Source organism: Coregonus lavaretus (genome assembly GCF_964263955.1).
Source record: "Coregonus lavaretus genome assembly, chromosome: 16".
NCBI classification, from domain to species: Eukaryota; Metazoa; Chordata; class Actinopteri; order Salmoniformes; family Salmonidae; genus Coregonus; species Coregonus lavaretus.
Window position 1 is genome coordinate 30,968,064 of NC_140003.1, and position 10,438 is coordinate 30,978,501.

At 43.6% G+C, this 10,438-nt stretch overlaps 2 protein-coding genes across 5 annotated transcripts in view; one reads left to right on the forward strand and one right to left on the reverse strand.

The window, feature by feature from the left end:
• LOC311143331 (general transcription factor IIF subunit 2-like) overlaps positions 1-5,948 on the forward strand; it is a 46,205-nt gene extending 40,257 nt beyond the window's left edge. For all 3 annotated transcript variants that reach the window (XM_084179170.1, XM_084179171.1, XM_084179172.1), the window contains 3 exons: positions 4,252-4,351; positions 4,540-4,683; positions 5,398-5,948. In XM_084179170.1, coding sequence (XP_084035296.1) covers positions 4,252-4,351; positions 4,540-4,683; positions 5,398-5,526 — 373 coding nt within the window. In that variant the 3' untranslated portion in view covers positions 5,527-5,948. The remainder of the gene's footprint in view (positions 1-4,251; positions 4,352-4,539; positions 4,684-5,397) is intronic.
• A 1,140-nt stretch (positions 5,949-7,088) lies between these two features.
• On the reverse strand, positions 7,089-9,770 carry LOC311143486 (translationally-controlled tumor protein homolog). Of its 2 annotated transcripts, XM_084179313.1 has the most exons (6): positions 9,711-9,770; positions 8,889-8,962; positions 8,446-8,630; positions 8,169-8,274; positions 7,818-7,934; positions 7,089-7,711 (listed from the first exon to the last, which is right to left on the reverse strand). In XM_084179313.1, the coding sequence occupies exons 1-6, from the start codon at positions 9,736-9,738 to the stop codon at positions 7,709-7,711; spliced, it is 513 nt and encodes a 170-aa protein (XP_084035439.1). In that variant the 5' UTR covers positions 9,739-9,770; the 3' UTR covers positions 7,089-7,708. The 2 variants fall into 2 exon arrangements, with proteins under 2 accessions (XP_084035439.1, XP_084035438.1); XM_084179312.1 differs by lacking the exon at positions 9,711-9,770 and having other exon boundaries at positions 8,872-8,961.
• Positions 9,771-10,438: the final 668 nt, after the last annotated feature.

Below are 10,438 nucleotides of genomic sequence, written 5' to 3' on the forward strand. Positions count from 1 at the left end.
CAGACCCCTTGTTACGTTAGACTTATTCTAAAATGGATTAAATAAAATACAAATCTCAGCAATCTACACACAATACACCATAATGACAAAGTGAAAACAGGTTTTTAGACATTTTTGCAAATGTATAAACATTTTAAAAAACAGATACCTTATTTACATAAGTATTCAGACCCTTTGTTATGAGACTCGAAATTGAGCTCAGGTGCATCCTGTTTCAATTGATCATCCTTGAGATGTTTCTACAACTTGATTGGAGTCCACCTGTGGTAAATTCAATTGATTGGGCATGATTTGGAAAGGCACACACCTGTCTATATAAGGTCCCACAGTTGACAGTGCATGTCAGAGCAAAAACCAAGCCATGAGGTCAAAGGAATTGTGCGTAGAGCTCCGAGACAGGATTGTGTCGAGGCACAGATCTAGGGAAGGGTACCAAAACATTTATGCAACATTGAAGGTCCCCAAGAACACAGTGGCCTCCATCATTCTTAAATGTAAGACGTTTGGAACTACCAAGACTTTTCCTAGAGCTGGCCGCCCGGCCAAACTAAGCAATCGGGGAGAAGGACCTTGGTCAGGGAGGTGACCAAGAACCCAATGGTCACTCTGACAGAGCTCTAGAGTTCCTCTGTGGGGGCGGGAGAACCTTCCAGAAGGACAACCATCTCTGCAGCACTCCACCAATCAGGCCTTTATGGTAGAGTGGCCAGACGGAAGCCACTCCTCAGTAAAAGGTACATGACAGCCCGCTTGGAGTTTGCCAAAATGCACCTAATGGCCACTCAGACCATGACAAACAAGATTCTCTGGTCTGATGAAACCAAGATTGAACTCTTTGGCCGGAATGCCAAGCGTTACGTCTGGAGTAAACCTGGCACCATCCCTACGGTGAAGCATGGTGGTGGCAGCATCATGCTGTGGGGATGTTTTTCAGCGGCAGGGACTGGGAGACTACTCAGGATGTAGGCAAAGATGAATGGAGATAAGTACAGGGAGATCCTTGATGAAAACTTGCTCCAGATCGCTCAGAACCTCAGACTGGGGCGAAGGTTCACCTTCCAACAGGACAACAACCCTAAGCACACAGCCAAGACAACGCAGGAGTGGCTTCGGGACAAGTCTCTGAATGTCCTTGAGTGGCCCAGCCAGAGCCCGGACTTGAACCCGATCTATCATCTCTGGAGAGACCTGAAAATAGCTGTGCAGCAACGCTCCCCATCCAACCTGACAGAGCTTGAAAGGATCTGCAGAGAAGAATTGGAGAAACTCCCCAAATACAGGTGTGCCAAGCTTGTAGCGTCATACCCAAGAAGACTCAATGCCGTAATCGCTGCCAAAGGTGCTTCAACAAAGTACTGAGTAAAGGGTCTGAATACTTATGTAAATGTGTATTTTCCATTTTTTATAAATTAGCAATATTTTCTAAAAACCTGTTTTTGCTTTGTCATTATGGGGTATGGTGTGTAGATTGATAAGGGGAAAAAACAAGTTAATACATTTTAGAATAAGGCTGTAACGTAACAAAATATGGAAAAAGTCAATGGGTCTGAATACTTTCCGAAGGCACTGTGTATACATTTTACAGACACATATATTTTACATTAGTTATCTTGTTGTTTTTAGTCCCACCCTTCAGCTCCACTCAACCCCTCCCATCTATCTCTTAACACCATCAATTTTGTATTTCTATTTGCTATATTTTTTTCAACTGTGCTGTGATGTTTCACAAAAGTTCTGAACCTTTCTATTCTCATAGATTCTACAGATTGTAAATTAAAGATAACATTTTTTGCTAAAGGTATTATTATATTATTGATCGATTGACTATGACTTCACAAATCACCCAGCAGTGCTATTTGCAGAGTTAGCTCCAGGTAAATGTTGCAATTTTTCAGCCATTCCTGGACCTGCGACAAAAAACAAGCTACATATGGACAGTATCAAAACAATTGATCTAATGATTCTCTTCGCAGCAAAATCTGCAGAGCTGGGATGGTTGTATCCCCCATATATACATACAGTGGGGAAAAAACGTATTTAGTCAGCCAACAATTGTGCAAGTTCTCCCACTTAAAAAGATGAGAGAGGCCTGTAATTTTCATCATAGGTACACGTCAACTATGACAGACAAAATGAGGGAAAAAAATCCAGAAAATCACATTGTAAGATTTTTTATGAATTTATTTGCAAATTATGGTGGAAAATAAGTATTTGGTCAATAACAAAAGTTTCTCAATACTTTGTTATATACCCTTTGTTGGCAATGACACAGGTCAAACGTTTTCTGTAAGTCTTCACAAGGTTTTCACACACTGTTGCTGGTATTTTGGCCCATTCCTCCATGCAGATCTCCTCTAGAGCAGTGATGTTTTGGGGCTGTCGCTGGGCAACACGGACTTCCAACTCCCTCCAACGATTTTCTATGGGGTTGAGATCTGGAGACTGGCTAGGCCACTCCAGGACCTTGAAATGCTTCTTACGAAGCCACTCCTTCGTTGCCCGGGCGGTGTGTTTGGGATCATTGTCATGCTGAAAGACCCAGCCACGTTTCATCTTCAATGCCCTTGCTGATGGAAGGAGGTTTTCACTCAAAATCTCACGATACATGGCCCCATTCATTCTTTCCTTTACACGGATCAGTCGTCCTGGTCCCTTTGCAGAAAAACAGCCCCAAAGCATGATGTTTCCACCCCCATGCTTCACAGTAGGTATGGTGTTCTTTGGATGCAACTCAGCATTCTTTGTCCTCCAAACACGACGAGTTGAGTTTTTACCAAAAAGTTATATTTTGGTTTCATCTGACCATATGACATTCTCCCAATCCTCTTCTGGACCATCCAAATGCACTCTAGCAAACTTCAGACGGGCCTGGACATGTACTGGCTTAAGCAGGGGGACACGTCTGGCACTGCAGGATTTGAGTCCCTGGCGGCATAGTGTGTTACTGATGGTAGGCTTTGTTACTTTGGTCCCAGCTCTCTGCAGGTCATTCACTAGGTCCCCCCGTGTGGTTCTGGGATTTTTGCTCACCGTTCTTGTGATCATTTTGACCCCACGGGGTGAGATCTTGCGTGGAGCCCCAGATCGAGGGAGATTATCAGTGGTTTTGTATGTCTTCCATTTCCTAATAATTGCTCCCACAGTTGATTTCTTCAAACCAAGCTGCTTACCTATTCCAGATTCAGTCTTCCCAGCCTGGTGCAGGTCTACAATTTTGTTTCTGGTGTCCTTTGACAGCTCTTTGGTCTTGGCCATAGTGGAGTTTGGAGTGTGACTGTTTGAGGTTGTGGACAGGTGTCTTTTATACTGATAACAAGTTCAAACAGGTGCCATTAATACAGGTAACGAGTGGAGGACAGAGGAGCCTCTTAAAGAAGAAGTTACAGGTCTGTGAGAGCCAGAAATCTTGCTTGTTTGTAGGTGACCAAATACTTATTTTCCACCATAATTTGCAAATAAATTCATTAAAAATCCTACAATGTGATTTTCTGGATTTTTTTCTTCTCAATTTGTCTGTCATAGTTGACGTGTACCTATGATGAAAATTACAGGCCTCGCTCATCTTTTTAAGTGGGAGAACTTGCACAATTGGTGGCTGACTAAATACTTTTTTTCCCCACTGTATATATAACATTCTATTGGTTGCAAGAATTTTGTATAGTCATGTAAATTGAAAAAGTCTAAGTTTTGAGTCTGGCGTCGTTTTGTGTAACAGTTCATAAACCATGGAATCGGTAGATCAAAAATCTCTTCCCAAATATTTTGCAATCTATATGGCACAGCTGTAAAAAAATTTGGTCCTTAAATGTAACTGGTATACTTTTTTTATTTATCACAATTTTCTTAAACAAATTTTGGTCTTTAATGCAGGGCCGGCCGACAAGTTCCTTACTTTTTCCCCCTTCCACTTGCCTCTTCCATTTTTGCGGTAATGCTGCAGTTAGTTGGTTGTAATTTTGGATAGAGCCTCTCTCTGTGTGTTTGAACACATGCATGTCTGCCTTTGTTTCTGTATGTGCACAGCAGTGCCAGTACTGCACGTTATACTAGAAGGCTATATGCATTATTCAACTGTTAAACAGCAGGATGCTATTGTTCTGCTGCGTTTTCTATTCACTGCTCTGCCCACTGGGCTGCTTCTCTCGTTGAGACCCTATATCTTCATTCATTAGAATCATTTCTCAGGTTCTCTCAAACAGTTCTGTGACATTGTTCTAAAATGTGTACTATACTGTATCCCCCTCTCCTCAGATTACAGATTGAGGTGTCTACCAAGCCCCAGCGTCTGACCGAGCAGATGGACAAGGCTGTCACCAACAACTTCAAACCTGTATCCAACCATGTTGCTAACGTAAGAACACTGCCATATCACATGTTAAAAAGCACCGTGTGTGAGTGTGCCTGCTTGCATGCTCCTGAAGATTACATATCTTTGTAGTGTTGGATCAATACACATTTGGAACTGTAACGTGCACTTCTACATTGCTTCCTCCTTGCCCCTGTGTGGGTGTTCTGTGGGCTGTGTGAGTGTGTGTGTAGGTAGAGTGTGAGAAGAAGAAGAAGACTGAAGGTAGGATGGTGAGGGCAGACAGACAGCAGGTGATGGACATGCTCTTCTCCGCCTTTGAGAAACACCAGTACTACAACATCAAAGACCTGGTGGTGGTCACCAAGCAACCAGTGGTTAGTCACACACACACACAGCAACCTGTTCGCTGTCTGTCTGATTTCATTACGATAAGTGAGTATGCGCTGCGAATGGTTCTACTCAGCTCTCCAGGGTAGATTACACTCCACCACTGTAACCCTCGCTCTCCAGGGTAGATTACACTCCACCACTGTAACCCTCGCTCTCCAGGGTAGATTACACTCCACCACTGTAACCCTCGCTCTCCAGGGTAGATTACACTCCACCACTGTAACCCTCGCTCTCCAGGATAGATTACACTCCACCACTGTAACCCTCGCTCTCCAGGATAGATTACACTCCACCACTGTAACCCTCGCTCTCCAGGATAGATTACACTCCACCACTGTAACCCTCGCTCTCCAGGATAGATTACACTCCACCACTGTAACCCTACTCTCCAGTGAGCTTCACAGGGAGAACAGCATGTCAGAGTGAACTATAGTAACCCGAGGCCTGATTAGTTACACTGTAATATGTTGAACAGAATCAGAACACATACTGTAGATCTGTATCTGGAGGAGAAATGTCAACCATTACCCACTATTGACATCTAGTGGACATTATCAACTACAACAAATGGCTTTTGACACTAGGAATAACAGATAGACTCGCCTCACTGGTAGATGAGTCCAGTCCTAAACTGCCAGTCTCCTATAAACATATATAAAGGAGACCCAGAGAGATGTTTGTCTGTGTGTTTTCTGTAGACCTACTTGAAGGAGATCCTGAGGGAGATAGGAGTGTACAACGCTAAAGGAACCCACAAGAGTACATGGGAACTGAAGCCAGAGTACCGCCACTACCAGGGAGGAGAGGAGGAGATAAAGAGTGACTAGGCCAGAACAGAGCACCCTGTCTGGGATACAGACATTGACCTGAGGGCCTACCATGACAGAAGTGGAGAGAGTCTTTGTTATTTTGTCTTTCACTTTAAGTTTGATCTTGACTGATACCCAAAACTACATAATCACAAAGGGTCTACTTTTTATCAGCTGTTGGTAGGATGGTGTGTGGGATCTTGCACTATGAACCATACTGTGTGAAGCACTTGCCTTAAAGCAACACTAATTTGGATGTGTTCTTTTCTATGTCGTTTGGTGCAGCTTGTAGAAATTGTTCTATTTTCTTTTTCACTTTAGTTACAGAAGCTGCAACTTTGCACTATCATTTGTAAATAATTTATAAAATAATGTAACTACCGGTTTTGGAATATTTGACATTTTCTATCACTGAATGTGTACTTACTTGACAGAACAAGCTTTTGAGGGAAACTACACAATATATATTAAAGTATGTGGACACCCCTTCAAAAGAGTGGATTCGGCCATTTCAGCCACACCTGTTGCTGACAGGTGTATAAAATCGAGCACACAGCCGTACAATCTCCATTGACAAACATTGGCAGTAGATTTCTGCCCTGGTAGAGCTGCCCCGGTCAACTGTAAGTGCTGTTATTGCGAAGTGGAAACATCTAGGAGCAACAACGGCTGAGCCGCGAAGTGGTAGGCCACATAAGCTCACAGAACGGAACCACCGAGTGCTGTCCTCGGTTGCAACACTCACTACAGAGTTCCAAACTGCCTCTGGAAGCAACGTCAGCACAATAACTGTTCGTTGGGAGCTTCATGCAATGGATTTCCATGGCCGAGCAGCCGCACACAAGCCTAAGATCACCATGCGCAATGCCAAGCATCGGCTGGAGTGGCGGTAAAGCTCGCCGCCATTAGACTCTGGAGCAGTGGAAACGCGTTCTCTGGAGTGATGAATCACGCTTCACCATCTGGCAGTCCGACGGACGAATCTGGGTTTGGCGGATGCCAGGAGAACGCTACCTGCCCCAATGCATAGTGCCAACTGTAAAGTTTGGTGGAAGAGGACTAATGGTCTGGGGCTGTTTTTCATGGTTTGGGCTAGGCCCCTTAGTTCCAGTTAACGGAAATCTTAACGCTACAGCATACAATGACATTCTATACGATTTTGTGCTTCCAACTTTGTGACAACAGTATGGGGAAGGCGTGGAAGAACTTGACTGCCCTGCACAGAGCCATGACCTCAACTCCATCGAACACCTTTAGGATGAATTGGAACGCCGACTGCGAGCCAGGGCGAGTTGCCCAACATCAGTGCCTGACCTCACTAATGCTCTTGTGGTTGAATGGAAGCAAGTCCCTTCAGCAATGTTCCCAAAAGAGTGGAGGCTGTTATAGCAGCAAAGGGGGGACCAACTCCATATTAATGCCCATGATTTTGGAATGAGATGTTCGACGAGCAGTGTAGTGTATTTTTTCAACAAAAAGACCAATGGTGTAACATCAAATGATATTTGATGAATCTAATGACTGTTGCATCTACATTTTCTGACAGAATAACACTACATCTGTTTAGGTTTTATCCAGTGTTTTATTTATTAATCAGAAAGTCCTAAGCTATCCCACTACTTTTAGTAAGGGTGTCACATCTAATGTAACTGTAAACCAAGCAAATGGAGGCCTGATAGTTAATTAATCAACAATAAATAACCAATTAATGAATAACCAATCAGTGACCTGAAACACTGTCTTCGCAGAGTTAAACAAATCATCCAGCAGCAAACTGTGTGTGACATATAGAATGTCCCAGTTAGAAATGTAACATATTGTGTATTCTGCATGACAGAGAGGCATATCTGCTCTAATCTATACATTTCTATCTGAATGTTCTGATCGGTACTTCCTGAATATACCAGTTAACAGAACACTGCAATACTCAAAGTTGAACACCATAATCAATAAGATCAATAGAAATAATACCGTAATACTGTCACAGCACCCCTTCTGTCAACCCCATAGACATGACTTGGTTTGGGCATCATATAATACACTACCAGTCAAAGGTTTGGACAAGTAGGTGTGTCCAAACTTTTGACTGGTACTGTACTTCCATTCCAAACGTAATGCAGAAGAGTCGTCTGGTTGGTCACTGGTCGTGGATCAGATGAGATGCAGCAGCCAATAGAAACAAAGTTCTGATTCCAGAGTATTACTATGAAAGAGAGGAGGAAGGACAATGATTATAACATACAAGTAGACTGGTTATAACATAATTAAGTGTTATTATTACACGAGTAGACCGGACTAAAGGGACTCACGCATTTCTCGATCTCCAGGCCGTCTTTGAAGAAGGTCATGAAGGGAGTGATGCCGTCCTCACGGAAGTCCAGCAGACCAACCATACCATCTGGGTTCATAGACTCACCTGTAAAAAACTACAGGGAGAGGGGATGGAGAGAGAGTGGTGGAGAGTGAGGTGGGAGCAGGAGGGTAGCGAGTGAGGGAGAGAGATTTGGGAAACAGAAATAAGGGGAAAAGGAGCGACACCAAATGAAAGAGAACCGGCGTAATGAATACACCCCAGGTTCTCAAGTCTATGAATACCCAGCAAGCTTGGGCAGAACATGTGTAACTGACTGGGCTGTTGGGAGTAGTAGATGGTTGGTTACCTGGTAGTTCTTCATGTTGCCCATGATCTTCTTGATCTCCTCCTGAGCTCCAGTCATGAAGGGCTTCACTCTGTCTGGGTTGTTCTCCTCCAGCTTAGCCTTGATCCTGCACACACACACACACACACCTTAAATTGCATTTAATTTCAAATAGGGACATTTTTAATCTACATAAGTACAATTACAGCTTTGCAGGCGCAAAGGGGGACTGATAGGGCTAACCCGGCCTAGTCCTTTCACATACATCACACCACACACCCCTCGCTAACACACTCACGCCTTCATGTAGTCCTTGATATATCCCTTGTATGAGTCCTTGGTGAAGGATGTCTCCTGCAGTTTGTGGTTGAGAACGATGTCCACTCCACTGACCGTGCTGGACTCACAGCTGTCATCCTGCACCTCCGCCGACGCATTCGCCCCCAGCAAAGAGTCATCGATGTTCTCCGTTCTACTGACCATCTGAAGGGAGGATAGGGGGAGGACCGGAGGCAGATAGGAAGGGGGGGAGAGTGAGTGCTGAGTCACTCAGTGGTTGGGTCTCAATACTTTAAACACCTTATTGTACTTCAAGACCATCTGATAGGACTAGTCTTTGTAAACTCTGTTTTAGGGCAAGCTATGAGATGATACCCAACTTAATTACTGGCTCCAAATCCTGATACACCTCACCTGTCACCCCCAAAACTCAGAGAGCATATACCTGCATTGGAGACGCACCTTTCCCTCAACTTCGAATAAGATTCCATTTGGTGATTCTTTGATCTTGTAAATGTCTGAGAACATTTCATCCCCTGCAATAAAAACAGAATTAATTGAAACCATATTAATAGTTTACAGTTACAAAGTTGTCATGTGGTTGGCCTCAGGCCTTGTACAGACTTTCCCCAGGCCAGGGCCCTGCTGCCGCCGGATAACATAGCTGAGCATGCCCACTAATCCTATTTGTTAGACGGCTGACAGACCGGCTACAGACGCTGCTGTGGTACTAGCAAGAGCTGCTAGATTTACAAAGCTAACATAACTGGATTAGAAGCATACTGTCATGCTAATAGTATGTGTGCAAATGACCAGTGGGTGGAATGTCGACTGTACAGTGATTGAGTGTTTTGGTGTTCGTTGACCGCACCTTTTGACAGCGCACACATAGAAAGCAGCTGCAGACTGGCTATAGCACAAGCTAATATCCACATACCGGTATGCCATGTACCGTTAGCTGCACCTGTTGAGTTTATTATAGGACGCGCACAATCTAGCTCATAGGCGTCACCATAAGTAAACCTTCACCTGTTGTTACATTATCAAACGGTCCCATTTTCTTTATTAAAAGCCTCAGTGTGTGTATTAGTGTAAAATAGGTTAAGGTAAAATCATACACAACTGAAGGTTACGTGTGGGCCTGTACAAGGCCTTTGCCTTTGGCAGGTTTCACAGCGCTGGGAACCTTGAAAGACCCGGTCAGTTAATTCTAAATACAGATACCATGATACAGCATAATTTCAAGGAAAGACATTCACGGGCATATGATATATTCGTCCATACCAGTGATGATGTCCTTGTAGATGATCATTTTGTCGGATTGAAGTTGGGAATTCGACACAAAGACGGTGTCCCCCCCACCTAACTGACTCAATTTAATCAGAAAAGAGCGTCACGCGTCCAGCGCGGTGTTGTGGACGGTTTGATGACGTTATTTATAATTGTGCCCTCTGGCGGAGAGAAATATATCTACAGAACGATGAAAATGCATTTCAATGATTCAAGAAGTAGGTGCTATGATCGTTTGAAATTGCCACAGTTCGTTTTCAAACATTTTGTAACCTTTTATTGCCTTAATTCAACTGAGACTGGAGTCATGTTTGCTTTTCTATTTATTGGTTATAAAGGAACATTGGACGAGTTTAGGGCAGGTACTGCTTACATCAGAAAGCTGAGTTCATCATTACAGCATTGAAATTGTTGTTCTCTTCACATAGGGAAGAGCAGGATGCCACTGAATATGTTACAGAGTCCATGGCCTGAGGGGAGACTCATTTAGACCACAGCCCCCTCCTCCAGCTCTAGAGACAACACATTAACTCATAATAGCCATTATGGTTAATGGGTTCCACATTACAAATAAGTTGCTGGTCATTATGGTAAAAATATACACTCATTTAATGAGAACTGCTCCAATCGTTGACAGTGTATTTGAAGTAGTAGACTCCTCTCACTGGTGATGTGAAGATAACTGTATTAAAGGAGAAGCAAGGTGATATCAGCACTGTCCG

What these genes read in the sequence shown, in the direction of transcription:
- LOC311143486 (XM_084179313.1), bottom strand. Translation starts at nt 9,738, where the DNA reads ATGATCATCTACAAGGACATCATCACTG. An exon ending in CTACAAGGACATCATCACTG is followed by an intron (nt 8,963 to 9,710) that starts GTATGGACGAAT and finishes TTTTTATTGCAG; the next exon opens with GGGATGAAATGTTCTCAGAC. An exon ending in ATCAAGGACTACATGAAGGC is followed by an intron (nt 8,275 to 8,445) that starts GTGAGTGTGTTA and finishes GTGTGTGTGCAG; the next exon opens with GATCAAGGCTAAGCTGGAGG.